The sequence below is a fragment of the Acartia tonsa genome, chromosome 14 (assembly GCF_053477335.1).
Source record: "Acartia tonsa isolate MP-2025a chromosome 14, ASM5347733v1, whole genome shotgun sequence".
NCBI lineage: Eukaryota > Metazoa > Arthropoda > Copepoda > Calanoida > Acartiidae > Acartia > Acartia tonsa.
Genome location: NC_137273.1, coordinates 27,882,544 through 27,903,292, shown reverse-complemented (window position 1 = coordinate 27,903,292; position 20,749 = coordinate 27,882,544). Strand labels below are relative to the sequence as shown.

Genomic DNA, 20,749 nt, shown 5'->3' with positions numbered 1-20,749 from the left:
AGTACTCTCTTTCTGAATTAAACAGGAATCTGGTAGAACTTTTGATTTCCTCCACGATGTCTCCACCAAAATTGACAACCTTGTCCTTCATATCTAGCCCTATTACAGTCTACAACCATGTTATTACTTGTATTGATGAAGTACATGATACCATTGGATTGGATTTCAATGTTAAAAGCACTGACTCCACTGACAGAGAGTGGTTGGCCACTGGACTCATTGATCAATTGACTTTGATTGTTAGCAAATCTCCATATTTGGTTGGGTTGTCCTGTTTTAGTTGCCCAGTCATAAGCTCCTGTGGATGGATTGTATTGATAAACCTTGCCTGCTAAGGGACCAAAGGGGCTGGCAATCATGAAAGCTGATACAGGAATCTGATAGAACTTCTGGTTATGACCTCCATGTCTATCCCAGAAGATACAGGGGTGTCCAGTGTGTTGGGCATTCCAACAGTCTACAACCTTATTGGAATTTGAAGGATTTACAATCCTGATATTATCATTGCTCTCATTCTCAAATTTAAAACTTGTAACACCTCCAACAATCAAAGCTTGGTGAGTTTGTTCATTAATAAGTTGGCTGCCAGAATCTGAAAATCTCCACAACTGGTTGGGCATTTGAGTGATAGCAGCCCAGTCAAACTTCCCAGAAGTAGGATTATACTGGTAGACCTTACCACTTAGTGCTCCAAGTCTGTTTCCAATCATGAAAGCTGGACCATTGCCAACTTTATCTAAGATGTAACAAATTCCATCTGATGCCCCACTCAAATTTGGCATTGGGCAAACTAGGTTAGTGTGAATGTCAGCAGAGTTTGTCAGTCCATTAGGATATCCATTTCGCATCATTTTCTCAAAAGCTAATGTGAAGTCATCAATCCACTTGGTTTGATCATTAGCATACTCTTCCATGATTGTAGAAGTTGGTGTTGACCCAGCTGGCTCTGCTATCATTTGTCTGCCACATTCTGGCTGGGAGAAGGACCATCCCTTTTGTCCTGGTAACTGTGACCACACAGAATAAGGGGAGTCACTTTGCATGGAGGCATTAAAGTGTTCCAAACCATGGCAACCATGAGGAACTCCGTCTGTAACCTGAAAATCGAAAACCAGGCCCATCTCACAGCTCAGAGCAATTTCATCTCTTCCTACAATCAACCTCCAAGCTTCACAACCACCGTGAGGGTTGCCATCAGCCTCATCAGCTGTTCTAGGACGATTGGCTCCTGCTGGAGGATCTGGCCTGCATTGTTGGCCAGCTTGGGCATCAGCTGCACACTGCTGTTCAAATTTATTCATATGACCATATATGGATGGGCAAACATGGTTTTGATGAATCCAGAAAACAGGGCCACCTCTCTTTGTCATTTTCCTAGTATGAGCCACCCATCTAGTTTTGGGTTTGTTTCCATAAGCATCTCCAACACGTCTGCATTGGTTATCATCAATAAACCATCTATCTTGACCAGTCAAACTTTTGTAGTAATCATTATTAAATAGGTTTACAGCTCTTGAAGTCCAAGTGTAGGGAATCAAAGAGTTTTGAATCTTTGGAAATCCAAATGTATGGGCTCCCATGATTGCAACAGTTTCTCGGCCAGTAAAACTAAAGTCATCTTTGAAATATTGGACAAGGGACTTTCCATCTCCTGTTGGGTTGGCATGTTTCTCTGGTGATAAAGCCTTATAAGGAAAGGCTAGATCATAATTGGTGCAATCAGCTCTTCCCCACTGGAATTGAATAGGTCTTGATGGTCGCACAAAACATTCATCAGTATTTGGTTCATGAACACAGGAATCCCACAGCATATTAGGATAAGTGGTGTTGTGACAGGCCAGGTTATTGGTTTCAATTCCATGTTCAACTGCAACAATAGCAGCATAGGACCACAAATCTGCTCTTGACTTTCCAGAATCTCTGAGAGATTGTGCAAGCCATTGACCATCATGAGGATAATTAGTCTCTGTATAAATTCTTTCTAGTTCTCTAACAATAGGACCAAGTCCATTGTTGTTACCACTATCCATGTTAGGAAAGTTCTTGGCGTATTCAACAGCTTCTAAATGAACATCAACACCTTCCCAGTTAAGGCAACCATCACAACCACCTGTACCATCTTTATACTTAACACAGTCATGAAAGGATAATCTTAGTACCTGAGGAGCCAAAGCTCTTCTAAATAGACTGAATAGCTTAGATTTGACAGCCAGAAGTTCCTGCTGGGTCCAGGGGCCACCAGGAGTTCCAGGAACATATACTCCTGTAGCAGCTGCTACTAGAATATAAAGGAATATCAATGTTGTCCTCGCCAACATGATTCCAAAGATGACTGATACTAACTGAATATTGGAAGACATATTTATTTAGATGTCACACTTGTTTCTCTTTTTTTTCTATTGCTTTGTGCTATTGTTATTTTTAGTTTTTTGTTAATTGATGTACTTTAAGTATTTATTGAATAAAAATACTATTCATTTATATTGTTGACTGTACACTATTACAGTAGACCTGTTCAGAAATCATTTGGTCAAATATGACCTGGCGTGTAAGAATCATAATTTTACACATTGAGACCTGTTTTTATTTGCTTGGATAGGAAATGTATGACAGCATCAATAAATGGCTAAGCACAAAACAACATGGATGAGTTATATAAAAGATGATTTTGAGTTGTCTCAAACAAGAAATAGAGAGAAAATACAAAACTCTAAGAAACCAGGAAACTTTTAAAAATTAGTACTTTTACTCATAAAGCATTAATGACAGACAGAATATAAAAAACATTATATAGAGTAGATGTACAGTGTACACAGGTCATGAGAATCTTCACTGATAATTTTATCCGATTATTTTAAATAGAAGCAAAGTAAATCACCCCCAGTGCATTACAGACTGACTTACGGACAGATAAAGTACTTCGCTTCTTAAAATATTGTTTTTTTTCTAGTATTGAACAAGTCTACTGTACAATTTTACTTTGCAATTTATGTTAAAAGGTTTGCCAAATGTGTCCATGACCCTATGATGACACAAAAGCTTTGTTTAATTCATTTAGGGTATGAATATCTATAGAATTTCTACATATTTCATTGTTATTGTTTAGGTTGGAAATCAGTATTATTTTGTATATTTCCTTTAAAAGTAAGAGTGTGTGTGTGTATGTAGCTTATATCTCACTAACCACTGGACCTACGTGGTTCTCCTTTAAAGTAAAGCTTCTTATAAATCCAGGAAAGGTTTATAACTATTTTGGAATAGCGCTCCTAGACCTCCCACTTGGTTAATATAAATAGAATCATGCTAAAAGTGAAAAGTCAATAATTACAGCTTTAACATAGACAGATCGAGGTAATAAGATCTTTGAACCCCTTACTCCCCCCCCCCCCCCTAACGAAATAGAGTTAATGTATATTTATTCATTTATACATTAATTTCCAGTATTTGCAATAAACAAACAAGTGTTTATCTAAATAGCACTTACTGATCCATTATCAAAGGCAGAATTCCACAACTTTTCATCACAAAAATAAAAAATATTTAAAAATTTAGAACATCCAAAGTATATTGAGTTTCTAAAATATTTATGCTGATTGTTTTGCTTGTACAGATATGTTCATCCATAGATTTTTAATCTTAATATATAAAGTTATAAGCTTTTTTGTCTGTAGCAAAGAATCTCGCTAACCGCTGAACCGATATGGCCCTCCTTTACAGTGAAGCTACTTAAAGGTTTCGGAATGGTTTTAGGCTATTTTATTTTTATAAAAAGTTCTGGTAGGTATAGTATTAGTCTATTTTTCTGCCATTCCATATTCCTTTGATATAGAGCCCCTAGATGCTAGGGGCGTAGCTGCTAGTTTTTTAATAAAGGAAAGACATTATTACTATTCAATCATTTATTTACAATAAGTTTATACACAATTAATCAACTTTGATTTTGAAAATTTTTACTATTTTGATTATTTGTCTGTTTCGATGTCCAGTATAGAAAATCTAAATAATAAAGCAGTTATTATCAATAAATCTTTATTAGATAAATCATTAAAAAGGGAACTATGACAGCATAAGAATGATTGTAAAAATTGTTAAGCCCCTTCCAGCAGTTTTTTTGGTTGATATATTTGGTTTCTGTTTATTATGTAGGGCTAAATAAATCTATAATACAAAGTAGAACGATGTCTATCTGTCTATTTGTTTGTAGCAAAGGATCTCGCTAACCGCTGAACCGATCGGGTTCTCCTTTACAGGGTAGCTTCTCATAGGTCCCGGGAAGGTTTATAACTATTTTCTTGGGGGTGGGACACTCCAACCTCCCCAAAAAATAGAAAATACCCCCCCCAAAATTTTTTTTTTAAAACTAAAATTAAAATAGTGGGGTCGACTTACCCCTCACCCCCCCCCCTCCCAAAGAAATTTTTTTTTTAAAATTTTTCTTTTATATCTAAAATACGAAAAATTGAACCTCTTGGGGCGAAGCCCCTAGAGGCTAGGGGCGAAGCCGCTAGTGAATATATAAATTATCAAATGCTTTGACACATAAGTATACTATTATGATAAAAGCTATATATTTAGTATATAAAAGTTGTTGTAAATTGTACTAATATAAACATTTAGTTTGTTGTACTTCTGCATTTTACAGTGTTTGATGATTTTTTTTCGTGTTATTTTATCTAACACTTTGAACTCAACAAAACAGTTGACTATATTTTGTCAAAATCGTCTAACATTTAAATTTTTTTTCTCATAAGAAACCATGGTAAAACTTTTATATTAATCATCTATAATACAAAGTAGAACGATGTCTGTCCGTCTGTCTGTCCGTCTGTCCGTCTGTCCGTCTGAAGCTTAAGATCTCGGTAACCACTGAACCGATTGGATTCTACTCTTCAGGGTATATACCTATCGGTCCTGTGGTGGTTTTAAGCTATTTTCTTGGGGGGTGGGACACCCCCAACCCCCCCAAAAATGAAAATTTACCCCCCCCAAAAAAATACTCCTGGTGCTGCTGGTGCAGCTGGTGCAGCTGCTGGAGCTGGTGCAGCTGGTGCTGCTGGTGCTGGTGCAGAAAATTATTTTTTTTCTTGGGGCAAAGCCCCTAGAGGCTAGGGGCGAAGCCGCTAGTATTATATAAAGTAGTAAACTTTTTGTCTGTAGTGAAGGATCTCGCTATCCTCTGAACCGATATGGTCCTCCTTTACAGTGAAGCTTCTAACCTGACCTGAGATGGTTTTAGGCTATTTTATTTTTGTATGGTTTTAGACTATTTTTCTACCCTTGCATATACCTTTGAACAAAGAGCCCCTAGAGGCTATGGACGTATCTGCTAGTTTATAGTAAACTAGCGGCTTCTAGAGGTAATTAAAAAAAAATTAATTACCCTTGTTGGTGCGACCACCAAAGTTTTAATTACCTGTTTAAAAAAAGTTTTGGGGGGATTGTTTTTTTTTTTTTGGGGGGGGGTTTGGTTTGTCCCACCACCAATAAAATGGCTTAAAATCACCACAGGACCAGTAGATATATTCCGTGAAGAGTAGAATCTAATCGGTTCAGTGGTTACCTGAGATCTGAAGAGAAAGATGGACGGACTGACATCAAGCTACTTTGTATTATAGATTTAACGGAAACATAGTAGGTATATATTTACTAAAAAAATGCCCAACACCACCTGCTATCGTTCGTACACAGTCCTCTTTATGAAATTACTGCAATATGAGGAAAACCACTATCCTTTCTTCTGAGTAAATGTACATTTCATTAGCAAGAAACGGTAAGCACCTGCCGCAGCTGGCAAAAATGAAGTCCAGTTTGCAGCCAAGAATAAACCAATATTTCACCCTATTTCAATTCAGCTGTCGCTATCAAACATAGCTTAGGTAGCTGAAAGCTAAAATATTAATGGCTGCTAATTATTTTTGTTGTTGAACCAAAGGCATAGCCGATGATCTCAAAAATTAGCTGCCCTTTTTAACATTAAACCTTTAATCAACAATCTGCAGCCAAAGGGCTGTTGAGCTATGTAAAAATGATAAAATTGTTACCTTACTGAAATTGAGTTACACTGGAGAATCGTCTATCTGGTTGCCATTACTCATCTTAAATAAAATTATAATAAATTACAGCTAATTTAGGTCCAAAAGACTTGATATTTGGTAAAATTTTAAGAATTAAAAGAAGAAAAAAATATTTCAGGGAGATATTTGTAGGTATTTTTTTTTCTTTACTTAAATAATTTATTAGTGTGACTACCTGGCCATTGTTGGAAGTTTGTTGGGAATTGGCTGCATTTCTATATCTCCATTGTCCTATAAACATTTCTAGATTATACTGACAGACAATAGTAAATCTATGTAATAAAACTCAGGTATTATGGATGTTGGATTCATATATTTACATCCCAATGTTGTCAAAATTATAGGTTAAAATGTTTGAACAATACTGAGCTGGATCTTTAAATCGTTTAGTGGTGCGCTGAATCGGGGCAATCCAGTTCGGCGCACCTAGATATTATTAGATTTCAATCTTTAAATCAGAATGGAATGGGCGAATCAGCGCGCCTAGTGGCGCGGCAATGGCACTCAACGAGTGACATTGCCGCGCCAAACCGGGGTGAACTAGATTGCCCTGATTCAGTGCACCACTAAACGATTTAAAGATCCAGCTCTGGTTTGGATACAAATTACTTAAAATTTTTGAACCAACCATCAGGAAAACGTAGTTATAAAGATTTGGGTACTAGTGAAATTTACAATAAAAATTTCCTCTCTGTACCTGAATAAAAATACATTTTTAAAAAATTGCTAATATGGGGTTGTTTTATCTTAAAGCAAAGGATGACTAATTTTTTATTTTAATTCACTCATTGAAATGTCCCTTTTAGATACAGAGCATACCTACAATATCCACAGAATTATCATAGGAAAATAAAAAAGTTATACCCGGTGATGATCTAGTAAAGGTTCGCCAGCAGCACTTGTTTCACCTAAAGGTTCAGACCTTAAACATTTAAGAAGTAGAATTATTTTAGTAATTATAAAATAAATTTCAACATTTAAGAACATAACATAATATGAATTATTAGGTTATTAAGTCTAAATAACACATGTTATACAATATCTAACCCAAAAATAAAACAAACAATCAAATATTAGTCTATGATATGAATAAAAGACTCAAACTGAAAATCTTAACCCAATTATACTAATCATAACCATCACTCATAAAAACCTGTATTTCAGGGATAAATATTGCATAACAACATATTTTTATTTAATTTTTTTAATTCAAAGATTTTTATTTATCTTTAAAAATAGTTTTTCATGAAGTAATAACTTTTCCTTTGCACTTGTAGCTTGGAAGGTGAAAGCAGTTTTTTGAAAAAGGCTATCTTGGATAATTTCAGATTATGATTCTTACATATAGGCTATCTAAAATAATCCTAAATAGTATGTTTCAAAAAACTAGCAATAAGTGTTTGACCTTTCCAAAAAAATTCAGCATCAGCACTTTTTTGTAATATCCCTAAACTTTATATTTACTAACCTGTTGTGTCTCTGTGATTTACAACAGCAATGATTGGAACATGATCTCAATCTATGGAAAAAATATGTTCTAGTTTGAACAAACTTATTAAGCTTTTTGAATGGAAGTTCCCTTCAGCTTTAGATTTTGATAGTTGTTCATTTTGAATTTAAAGGAAGCCTGCCAGAAATACCACGCTTTAACTACTAAAAGACTGCCACAAGTAAACCAAATACCCCAAATTTGAAGCCTTCAGCTTCTATAACAAAAAAGTTCTAGGCGTTTTAAAATGACATTTTATGTACAATGAAAATTTTGAAAGAATTGCAATGCTCATGTTGAAAACTTTGAAATTAAACTATGTGGTCTAGAAACAAAATAATAAGCTTATTTTTGTCATAAATTTAGGTTTCCAGTAACTAATTATATTTTTACAATAAAAATACCCATTTTTATAGTCAAAATCATTAAAAAAAATTAAGTTTTACTTGCGTTTTACCAAATGTACTGTAGCCAATCAGAAGGCTGAATCAGCTTAACAACCAATCACAGCTAAGCTTGTATTAGTTTACCCCTTTGTTTCCGCTATGATTTTCGTTTAAAAATGCAATTTAAATCGATTTTTATCATAGATTTTGACTATGAAATGTGGTGTTTTTATTGTAAAAATGTAATCAGTTACAGGCAATCTAAGTTTCTGACAAAGATAAGGTTAGAATTTTGTGTCTAGTCGACGTAATTTAATATTGTTTTTTCTTTTATGAGCATTGGAAATCTTTCAAAAATTCCATTGTACATAAAATGCTATTTTGAAATGCCTAGAACTTTTTTGTTATTGAAGCTGAAGGCTTTATATTTGGGGTATTGGGTCTTCTTGTGGCAGTCTTTCAGCAGTTAAAGCGTGTTTTTTCTTGCAGGCGTCCTTTAATACTAAAAATTTGCAAGTATTTAAAAGTTTTCTTTTACAAAATAATCACCTTTTAGAAATTTTTCTGAAAAATTGTTGGCAATCCAGTCCATCCAGTTTTAGTTCAGGTCCATTCGCAGCAGCCATAGGATGGAGGTACTTGTAGTAGATGACCTTAGGTTCAACAAAATTTATGTTTTTATAGAATGTATATTAGGGTGGGTCGATTTTGGAATTTCACATTAATACACATTGGCAAGGGTTACTGGGCCAATATAAAACCCTGTGAAACTTGAAAGAGGTTTTTTAATCCAAAAACAACGGGCGCGCGGGGGCTATAAAATGTGCCCGCCCCCTTGTAAAACCAAAAATTGAAATTTCTTCAAACACAGGCATGTTGCATATCAAAATGATCACATTGAAATGCTGATTACAGATCTAAAAACCGTTTTGTAATATTGATTCAGTCTGAAATGATTTTCAAATAACCTACCAAAATAATCAATTTTGACTAAATCAGCTGTTTTTAGGTACTTAATGAGATCTTATTCAAACTAGGAGAACTATTTCAAAACGAGTTTCAGATTCGTAATCAGCATTTCAATGCCGTCATTTTGATATGCAACATGCCTGTGTTTGAAGGAATTTAAATTTTTTGATTTTATAAGGGGGTGGGCACTTTTTATACCCCCCGCGCGCCCGTTGTTTTTGGATTAAAAAACTCTTTTCAATTTTCACAGTGTTTTATATTGGCCCAGTAACCCCTGCCAATGTGTACTAATGTTAAAATCCCCAAAAAATTGCAAATCGACACTTTATATTTAAAAAATGATTGAATTTATATTGTTTTCTTCAATGATTAGATACCAATACATTTACAAATAAATATTAACAAGCATGAATGTTTTTAATCATGAAAGTTTAGAAAATGAGGTTAAGACTAAATTCCATCTGTCTTTTTTAAGTTTAAACTTTACTTACTTGAAGAACAATTCCAGCCAGCCACAATAAAAAAGCATATCGAACTTCTTTCCGGTCAAAATGGTAACAATCTTTGTTGGGGTACAGTATTGGAAGCATAGCAGGAAGTAGCAACAATGCAAGGTTTTCAAATAGGATTGAACATTGAAACAGAGCCTGTTTTACAAACGACTGTTTGCCACTTTTTGCATGAAAGGTGATAATAAATGTATGTGATGCAAGACAACTCATCACCGTCTTAGTTTTCTCGGAATGTAGAATATTTTTGATCTTTTCTTTGGAAGGAATAAAACAATTTTTGAGAGACTGGTTACAATCATTTGTTTCATCTTCTCTAGGCTGATTGACTTCCTCAGTATTAAAACCAAATGATGAATTACCATTTTGAGCGGATGATTCATCTTCATGACATACATTTGTTTTGTATTCAGATTGTGATGTTTCTGTAACTTCAGAGTCATCATTGTTGAATGATTCTAGTTTATTGGTGCACCAAAGTGTAAAATAATTCATCAATGAGTGAAGTAAAGTAAATACCAGCAAAGCAATAATTGGGTTCTCCAATGAAAAAAGTGGTAATATTGACATTATTCTTGCATAACAGAGGAAAAAGTAACTTGCTGCCAACACAAGATTTTTCACAGACTGTCCAAATGGTTCTCCTTCTTTGGTGGCTTGACGAGAAGATAAGCCAATTGATAAAGAAATTGTAGATAAGAGTAGTTTTCCCAATGCTGCTTGGATATTTTGCTGGCTACAAAATACATCTGGTAAACTGAAAGTACTGATGAAATTATCCCAGTTCACTAAATCTTTAAATGGTAGTTTACTCAAAGACTTCAGATAGGGTGACAACAAATAAAGTTGCAACAATATTTGAAAATAATTTTCAAATCCATTTTCCAAGTTCTTTAGTAGTTTCCATGATTTTTTACTTTTCTTCAGTTCATTTGTTTTTTTGAATTTAGGATCCATCCTGTATTTACAAACTTCTATCACATAAGATAGTGGCCAGAATAAACAAGATAGAAGTTTAGCATAAAAAGGAAGTTTGTCATCAACTATTGTGTTGAAAGCAATGCCCAAATATGATGAACAGGATAGTATGCTGATAATAAGCATGATCACAAAAGCAGCAAGGTATTGTGAATCTATAGTTTCAGCACTGCGCCTGATGCATGGTGTCCAGTAATTAAACTCATCACAAGTACCATTGGAAAAAATTCTTGTTGCAAAAGATAATCTGTCATCGTTATCATAACATGAATAGTTCCCATCAACTGGGCAAGATTTACTTTCTAACTGATTCAAACATGCTTGTTCTATCTCAGTAGAATTATCAAAGGCTATGTATCCGTAACTGATGCACGATATGATATCAGTGTAGAGGTCAAAGTAAACAAGTATAATTGATGGCATTACTGTTAATGCCACAATTAGACAAGTTTTAATCTGGCTGAACAATCCTACTGAAGGGTGAATAGTTTGATATGACTCAGTCAGCCATGGATCAAGTTGATAATAATCATCATCATGTCTTATACACAATAGGGCATCTTTTCGGTTATTATCACCATGAGCTACTTTTTCCAGATGAAGCAGTGCTAGCCCATTCATTAGCCGGTGGTTTAGCTTAGCATAATGTAAAGCTCTGTGGTTATGGTTATCTTTGAAATGAATAATAGCACTCACAAATTCTTTGTATGTTTCATCTTTAACACAAATTTGCATAGCGTTTGATTCTTTTTCCATTATCACACTACATATTTCAGAAACCAAGGGATATTTTTCATGTTGACTTGAGTAAACTAAAACATTTTTAAAAAATTCTTCAAGAAAATTCTTCTTTCCAGCCTTCTTTGCTTTGTCCACTTTTTTATTCAACACTGTAGAAAATCCAACTTCATAAACTCTCTCAATAAAGTATTCACCTAAATTCATGTTTCTACCTTAAGTTTATGTAAAACTAATAAATAAAACCATTTTGTTAACAATTATGGGATCTGCAACATATCAATATTAATTATTAATTATAATTTTATAGAATTACTTACTCCAGTGTTCTTTCTTATCTCTTTCAAGATTTTCATGAATAAACTTGAATAGTTCAATAGTACCATCATCAACTGCCATTTGAATTATGTCTTTACCTTGAAAGAATAAATATTTTAATTTTCTTATTATTTATAACCTATGGGAGGCAGCCAAAGAATTATCTAAAGCTTAATGTGCTTTTTGCAATGATAAAATAATAATAGGTTCACCAAATCTTAAAGATGTTTTATTTCTATGTATATGTATATTGTGGTATTCGGCAGCCGTGAGCCATGTTCTATGGCAACCCTGACCTTGGTTCGGAGAAGGGCCGAGGGCCCTCCCCTGAGTACTGGGGAAGGGGTCAGCCGACCCCCTCCCTATGCCTAAAATTAATGATAGATTTTGACAGCCTTATTATGGTTAAGCTGTATTGTTAATTCCCCCCACCCTTTCCAGGGATGGGGGATCATTATTGCCCAAACTGATTATTGTATATGTATTTATATTGATTCTGTTTATGATTACTTATTCCAATCTGTGTATTTATTGTTTGTTGTATATAACTTTAGTAAACCTTAGACCCTGAATAAAGGAACATCTGAATAGATTCTGTTTGTTACTTAGTGATTGCTAGAGAAGCTTAGCTTCTCTATAATATATGTGTCCACGTCTGTTCGCACTGCCGTAGTCATTTGAACTCGGGTGTCTGCCATTTAACCTAGGCGGATACCACAATATCACATTTTTTAGAAAAAAAACTGTCCTAAACAGGTAATATGAAAAAAGGAATTAAAGCAAAATTCAGCAGGTATAAAAAAAATATTATTAAAACAAGCTTGAAAAATGAATCTTAGAAATAATGCCTCAACCTTTGCTTTAAAATCCAATAATTACCATGTTTATTTCTTGTTTTTAAAGATGCTCCGTTCTCATAAAGAAATTTAACTATCTTTAAATTTCCAGATACTGTTGATCTCTGTAATGCAGTATTACCTAAAAACATAAAATTTTCTCCCTTATATTTTACGAGTAAAAGATTAAGTATTTCCTAATTTAAAATTTGCTAACCGTCTTTGTTTTCTAAGTCTAGATTAATTCCATTTTCTAGATAGTAGTTGATGATAAATTTGACAATTTCCAAATGTTCATGTTGAGCAGCTTCGTGCAGAGGTGTATTCACTGAAATATTTTTCTAATTAAAATGAAGTTTAATAATAGGCTATATAGGTATTTAAAAAGAATTAATATTTTTCTTTCCTTACAGTAAGTAATGAAATAATTAGTATTTTATTGGAAATTTATATTGCTTTAATAGAAAATTGTATTAAAGCTACAAAAGATACTAATGTGTTCCACTTAGGCATTGGCAATCTATCTAACGCCATCTTGAAAAATATTAAATGGGGGTCTTTCAATTATTTCTGGACATTTTGTAATATACATGATAATTTAAAATTTTAAAGACATCAAATTAAGATAAATTATAAACATACAATTTCTATCTTGAACTTGAAGTGGAATTCCTTCATGATGACAATATTGTACAATGTCTAAACTTCCTGATTTTGCAGCTTCATGGAGGGGGATTTTCTCTAAATAATAAAAAATAAACTTTTACTTAAGTGTATTAAATTTTTTTTCAAAAATTAGAAATATGATGCTAATCTTTTATTACAAGGTTTTTGTATAAACAACAAATTAGATGAAAGGGACAAACAAACATTTATCTCAATTAATCGTAAAGTACCTGTGCTTTAGAACAACTATATTTTGACAGGGAGTAAGGGAGGGGACAATGGGCAATTAATTCAATTTAAGAATTTTCGCTGAAAAGCAATGAAAACCAGATTTATCCAGAAAATTTGACCCAAAATTGTAAGGGGATCATGGTAATATAATTTAAAACAAAATTAGTTCAAAGAAAAAATAATTCACTTGAAAGTTAAATTACCAATACATCACAATGTAGTAAACTTTCTGTAATTAATCACTAGAAAAATCGTGTTTAGAACTTTGTCAACCCTTCTCATATATTTTTAACTGCAACCTAAATTCAAGGGGTTCTTAGATTTTTAATACATAAATATCACAGTAGAGTTTCTATATATGAAATGACATTTTCTTGGGAAAAAATATTTGTTAAAACCAGCCATCTTTCTGTATGCTATATTCAAAACTAACTCAGCTAGTTAGCGGGGCATTGATGCGCTAGTACCCAAAGTCAGTCAGAACCTGCTGAATTCGTGCACATTCCCTTTAAGCCAGTAACCAAAGTCTGAGACTCTTAAAAATTGAATATTCGATCCATTGACCCCTCCCTTACTCCCTGATATTTTGATGTAGAAAAATTATCTCAAAATATTTCAAAATATCAAAAAACATACAAACTTTTAGTTAGTGATTAGAGTTTCTATGCTTTCTAAATTATACCAAACCATTACAAGAATAAACAAGTTAAGTTAGAATAGACAGCATGAATATAATTTGTTTTAATTAACCACCAGAGCTATTCACTATGGCCAGTTGAAAGATTAGTCTGACCTTACCATAAAGAGCTATAATAAAAAAAACTCACTATTCAAGTCTTTTTGTTGAAGATCTGCACCCTTAGCTTGTTGATGTAAATATTGAAATATTTCAAACTTTTTCAGTCTGGCTGCAACATGAAGAGGAGTTTGACCTAAAATTAAACATTGTTACTACTAGTGCTGCCAATAAAACAAGGACCTTTAAATCAAAATGGCTAGGAGAGCTTGTGGGTGTTACCCGGCTCACCACTGCCATTTTGAATTTAAGAACAATATTAGGTGAGCCGCATTCCTAATAGGCTCACTAGAGACTCTGGTAGTGGCATTGCTGTGATTTAAAGATATAGCTAAGATAAGCTTTCATGAAAACTAATACCTTTTTTGCAATAAAAATAGATAACTATTCTTTTGTGTACAGAAATACAATTTACTACTTTTGTACATTCTCGGTCTGTCTGGGTGCCTGTCATATATTATGAAATCAAGCCTTTATCTAAAACTTACCATCCTTCCTAGCTGTTTTTTCATTAAATGGAATTCCTCTGTCCAAAGTAAATTTGACTGCAGACAACCCACACTTCTCCACAGTTTCATATAAAGTATCTAAATAATAACAAAAATTGTAGTTATATATATACACAATGCAAATATTTAATGAAATTCTTGATGCAATTTAAATAAAAATGAAGTTCCTAAATAATACGGCAGGACATTATGTATATTAACAGTTGTAGAATGTCAGCATTAATAACAATGATATCAAATTAAAAGTCTAAACAAAATTTAATGTACATTTGTTGCAAATATTGCCTAAAAATTTACAGGTTGCTGTTTAAGGACATACTTGATTTTCAGTAATTTAATAAAGAGATGCTTCTTGTCCTTATTTTCATAAGAATCATTTTTCCAAAATTAGATGGATAAGATATATCCATGATTTATAAATATAAGGTTTTTAATTTATTCAAGTATGCTTGTCACAATCCTTTTCCCTGCCATTTATTGGAAAAATTGTTATGATTTTTCATCTTCTGTAGATATAACAAAAAAATAGGTTTTTGTTTAATTACTTTTCACTGAATCCTTTCTAGTTATGTATTTTGTTATAATATCCATAATAAATTAGAACATTTGTTTAGATAAATAAAAACTTACTTGGAATAACAGTGTAGTCTTTTTCCGTTAGATTAGAAATTTTTTGCAAAAGATCTCCTTTAATGCCAATCTTGATCTTTTCTCCATTGACTTCAACTTCATTGTGAAGTTCAATATAACGTCTTAAATCAGGATCACCTGGCTCTTCAGGAAATTCATCATCCAAGAAATTCCCTGAAGAAAGATTTAATATTTTAAAGATGTTTATGGTAGATAGTTATCTTTGGAATAATCCTCTTAGAAAATTCTTTTTCAATTTAAAAAAAAAATTATAACCCCTCCCTCCCCTCAACTTGACAAATAATGGCCATGGTCGCAGCATTCGGCCTCCTTGCATGTCTAGCTGCAAGCGCTCGGCCCCTTGGCCTTATAACCTAACCTAAGTTACCATAATTGGAAAAAAAATATCGTTCTCAGGGGTCGCTTATAATTTTAACAAAATAAGAAAAAAATGAGAAAAATTAAAGTGGATAACGCTTTATCTTTCTTTAAATGAATTCTAATATTTTAAATTACAACTTACCCCCAAAAGGGAAATCAGAGTCTTCTTCATTCATACCCAAAATCTAAATTATAGATTATAAATCATAGGGATACAAAAATCGATAAAAGGGTTCTCCTATTCATATCATGTAGATGAATCATGTAGATGAATCATCTGCTACAAATGGTTATTTATTAAATGAAACAAATGGTTATTTATCAGCTGAAACGAATGATTATTTATCAACTGAAACAAGTGGTTATTTATCAACTGAAACAAATGGTTATTTATCAGCTGAAACGAATGATTATTTATCAACTGAAACAAGTGGTTATTTATTAACAGAAACAAATGATTATTTATCAACTGAAACAAATGGTTATTTATCAACTGAAACAAATAGTGTTACAGTTCCTCTTCAATCTCAGTACAACAGAAATGCATGTAATGCAGATGAATCATCTACTCAGAATGGTTGTTCATCAACTGAAACAAATAGTGTTACAGTTCCTCTTCAATCTGAGTACAACAGAAATGTATGTCATGTAGATGAATCACATGCTCTAAATGGTTGTTCATCAACTGAAACAAATAGTGTTACAGTTAACATTCCATCAGAAAATATATCGGATGAACGTCATATTGATGAATCATCTGCCCTTAATGATTATTCATCATCTGAAAATAATGGTGAGGAAGTCAATCAGGCTAAAGAAGATGAAACTAATGATAGTAACCAGTTTCTAAGAAATTGTTTTCTACATTCTGAGACAGCTAAGATGGTGATGAGTTGTCTTGCATCACATACATTCATTATCACCTTTAATGCTAAAAGTGGCAAAAAGTCGCTTGTAAAACAGACTCTGTTTCAATGTTCAATCCTGTTAGAAAACCTTGTGTTGTTGCTTCTTCCTGCAATGTTTCCAATGCTGTACCCCGACAAAGATTGTTACAATTTTGACCTGAAAGAAGTTCGCTTTGCTTTTTCAATGTGGGTGGTTGGAATTATTCTCCAAGTAAGTCAAGTTTAAACTTTAATAGTTATTTCTTTCATCGTATTATAAACCGCTTTCCGAGGATATAGAATGTACAATTATGAGATTAATACTAGTTTTTTTTAGCCCCGTGGTGCCGAAGGCACCGGCTAAAAAAACTGGTTTTAATCTTATGATTGTACATTTCTATATTCGTAGAAAGCTGGATATAATACGATGCTAGACATAGTTTTTTCGTATGGATAAGAACTGGTTCCTATCCACCGGATTGGAATGAATACGAGAAAAAAAAGATAAAATCTAATTTAACCTTATTTTTTAAAACTTTCATGATTGAAAACATTTCTAAGGGAAAGGTAGGTTGCAGGTAAAATCCGCAAAGGTTGTGTGTTTTAAGTTGAAAACAGTAGTAGAACGATAAAAAGTTATGTTAACTTTTTAAAGAAAAATTTTGTCTATTGATCTTTTTAATAAGAAATACACATATTTAGGAAATATTATCGTTCTACTACTATTTTTAAGCCTTACACACACTTTTACTGATTTTACCCGCAACCTACCTTTCCTTTTTTAATGTGTTATTTTAAAATAAATATCTAATCATCAAAAAAATTTAAAAAATTCCCTTGTTGAAAATTTAACTTTTAAAAATATCTTTAATCAAGGTTTCCTACTACAAGTTCCTCCATCCAATGGCTGCTGCAAATGGACCTGAACTAAAAGACTGCAAACAATTTTTCAGAAACATTTATAAAGGGTAATTATTTTGTAAGATGAAACTTTTAAAATACTTTATAAGTACCTAGTACTTAATTCATAATGAACAAACATCAGAATATAATTTTAAAGGAACCTATTATTCAAAAAGCTTCATAATTTTGTTTAAACTAGGACATATTTTTTTCATAGATTGAAATCATGTTTCACTGATTGCTGTAGTAAATCACAGAGACATAACAGGTTAGTAAATATAAAGTTTAGGGATATTACAAAGAAGTGCTGATGCTGAAATTTTTTGGAAAGATCAAATACTGGTTGCTAGTTTTTTGAAACAGGCTATCTGGGAATATTTTAGATAGCTTGTATGTAAGAATCATAATCTGAAATTATCCCAGATAGCCTTTTTCAAAAAACTGCTTTCACCTTCCGGCGACTAGTGCAAAGGAAAAGTTATAACTTCATGAAAAACTATTTTTCAAATATAAATAAAAATCTTTGAATTAAAATAATTAAATAAAAATTTCTATTATATTATGTTCTTAAATTTTGAAATTTATTTTATAATTACTAAAAATAATTCTATTTCTTAAATGTTTAAGTTCTGAACCTGTAGATGAAAAAAGTGCTGAAGCCAAATCTTTACTAGATCAACACCGGGTATAACTTTTTTATTTTCATATGATAATGATATTAATTCTTTAGGTATGCTCTGCTCTGTATCTAAAAGGGGTATTTCAACAAGGGAATGAAAATTTTAAAGTAGTCATTCTTTACTTTAAGTAAACAGTGTGTATGTGTAAAGTAAATGTCCCATAAGCTGTTCTGTTCATTCTATTCTTAAATTTATTACTATAACCCTCATAAGACAACCTCATATTAAAAAAATTTTAAACTGTAAAAGTTTGAATCATGGACAAAGGAGCATTGGACTGTAAATTTCACTAGCACCCAAAGTTTTAAACCCATTTTTTCTTATTCATCTGCTCAAAAACTTTGAGTACTTTAATCAAATTTATTTGGTTGGTTTTAAATTAGTAGTGTTCACACTTTTTAACCTATAATTTTAAACTACAGTTAGGCAAATGTTTTTATCAACACTGAGTTGTAAAAATCTAACATCCGTAATACCTGAGTTTTATTACATAGATTTACTCTGAGATGGGTTCTCATAAAAAGAATGCCGCGTTTTTTTGACATTTTTTAGACATTGATTGATTGAACGAAGACGATATCGTTATACAGAGTATACAACTTAAGAATTCAAAATTTTAAAATTATTATTTTAGCCATTTGTACAATGTCTAATACAGCTCTAAAAAGATGCATTAATTAATATGCAGCAAAAATGGATTGAAGATAATTTGTTTTTCTTCTATGAACGCCGTACCTACAAAAGCAAATTATACAAATGGCTAAAATAATAATTTTAAAATTTTGAATTCATAAGTTGTATACTCTGTATAACGATATCGTCTTCGTTCAATCAATCAATGTCGAAAAAACGCGGCATTCTTTTTTAGAACCCATCTCTGGTCTGTCAGTATAATCTAGAAATGTTTATAGGACAATGGAGATATAGAAATGCAGACAATGTCCCAACAAACCTCCAACAATGGCCAGGTAATACATAATAGTCATACAAAATAATTTATTAAGAAAAATTGCATATTATTAATCCTTTAGCTTTATGATTGGCAAAAAAAACTATATAGCTTAATTTTACTTCAAATTTTTTTTCTTTCTAGGTTTTTTATCGCTAAAAGTCTATTATTGCTAATCAAATTTGCTGTATATAAAGATTTTTCCAGATACATTTTTCGCTTCTTTATTTTCAATTGTTATTAGTTAAACATTTCTTATGAAAATCGGCTAAAACCTTTCCTAATTGATAAAAAGATACTCTATAACTATAATTACAAACTTACCTGAGGTATATCTAAGAGACTAGTAGGTGGAAATACCCCTAAACTTTAAAAAAAATATTTTTTCTTGAAGAATATTACTATGTTCTATAAGATTTGATTAGAAATTATTATTTATTTAAGATGAGTAATGGCAACCATACAGACAATCCAGTGTAACTCAATTTCAGTAAGGTAACAATTTTATCAATTTTACAGGGCTCACTAGCAGCCTTTTGACTGCAGATTGTTGATTAAAAGATTGGGGCAGGGGTTTGTTGACAGTGTCAGCTTTGGTTAAAAAAATAAACAGCAGTCGTTAACATTCTAGCTGTTAGCCAACCACAATTTTTTTATGGCTGCAGCTGAAGTAGTTTTTTCTTGGCTGCAAACTGGACTTCATTTTTGCTTACAGGTGCACACTGTTTATTGGAATTATGCACGAACGAGAGCAAGTGAAGTTGATCATTATAATAGTAATTATACTAGAATCCCGTTAAATCTAGTTATATTAACAAGTAACATAAGTTTAACTATGTTTTATTTGAAAAAAACATGTAAATCATAAATGTTAAGCAATTTTTACAAAATATTGTCAAATGTTTTGTTGAGTTCACGGTGCAAGATAAAATAACACAGCAAAAAATGCAAAAGTACAACAATCAAACTGTTTACTTTAGCACAGTTAACCACACATTTTACTAAATATATACCTTTTATTGTAAAAGTATACTCATGTGCCATAGCATTTGATGATTTATATATTCATTCATTCAGCCCTTAATAACAGAAAGCAAGTATATCAACAAACAAAAAATGCCTTAATTCACTGCTGGAAGGTGCTTGACATCACTTTGCTCTTATCAGTACTTAGTTCCCTTTTTAATGAATTATCTAATGAAAATTTATTGATAATAACTGCTTTATTATTTAGATATTCTATACTGCACAACGAAACAGAAAAATCAGATCAAAATAATCAAAAACAACAAAATCAAATCTAATGTAATTATGTACAAATTCAATGTAAATAAATTATGAAAATACGTCTTTTTAATAGCGAAGCTACTCTATAATTCGAAATGTCCGTCTGTTAGAGACAAAGTGGGGGAAACGTGATTTTCTTTGCTCCTATTAAAGATAGACAGCTGAAATTTTTAGTGAAAATTCCTATGACATGAGCTCATCTAATCTATGCATTGTTTTGTCCATTTGTTTGTTAATTGGGGTGCTAGATAGATTCCTAGATTTTTACATTTTTGTAATTTTTTCAATTCCTGTTCAAGATATACGGCTGGAATTTTCAGTGATTATATAAATTCACGTTTTACATATTTCCATCAAATTTTATAAAGATGCCTTTATTGGGAGGGGTGCTAGATCGAATTCTAGATTTTTCAGTTTTTATGATTTTTCGATCCCTATACAAGATAGTCAGTTGAAATTTTCAGGAATTTAATAAGTCTACACTCTACATATTTCCATTAAGTTTTATTAAGATACCCTTATTGGTTGGGGTG

At 32.2% G+C, this 20,749-nt stretch overlaps 2 protein-coding genes across 3 annotated transcripts; one reads left to right on the top strand and one right to left on the bottom strand.

Moving 5' to 3' along the window:
* Positions 1–3,884: 3,884 nt before the first annotated feature.
* On the bottom strand, positions 3,885–15,753 carry LOC145306556 (uncharacterized). Its single transcript, XM_080148739.1, has 15 exons — positions 15,653–15,753; positions 15,130–15,303; positions 14,479–14,577; positions 14,022–14,126; positions 12,940–13,038; positions 12,515–12,625; positions 12,341–12,439; positions 11,464–11,559; positions 9,410–11,340; positions 8,499–8,602; positions 7,543–7,593; positions 6,939–6,996; positions 6,250–6,305; positions 6,042–6,095; positions 3,885–3,996 (listed from the first exon to the last, which is right to left on the bottom strand). Exons 1-14 carry the CDS (start codon positions 15,684–15,686, stop codon positions 6,092–6,094), a joined length of 3,021 nt encoding a protein of 1,006 aa, XP_080004865.1. The 5' UTR covers positions 15,687–15,753; the 3' UTR covers positions 3,885–3,996; positions 6,042–6,091.
* LOC145306557 (uncharacterized) lies at positions 15,694–20,275 on the top strand. 2 transcript variants are annotated; one of them, XM_080148740.1, is made up of 7 exons: positions 15,697–16,629; positions 17,274–17,365; positions 17,518–17,568; positions 17,928–17,985; positions 18,892–18,948; positions 19,374–19,424; positions 20,164–20,275. In XM_080148740.1, the coding sequence occupies exons 1-6, from the start codon at positions 15,766–15,768 to the stop codon at positions 19,407–19,409; spliced, it is 1,158 nt and encodes a 385-aa protein (XP_080004866.1). In that variant the 5' UTR covers positions 15,697–15,765; the 3' UTR covers positions 19,410–19,424; positions 20,164–20,275. The 2 variants fall into 2 exon arrangements, with proteins under 2 accessions (XP_080004867.1, XP_080004866.1); XM_080148741.1 differs by lacking the exon at positions 18,892–18,948 and having other exon boundaries at positions 15,694–16,629.
* Positions 20,276–20,749: the final 474 nt, after the last annotated feature.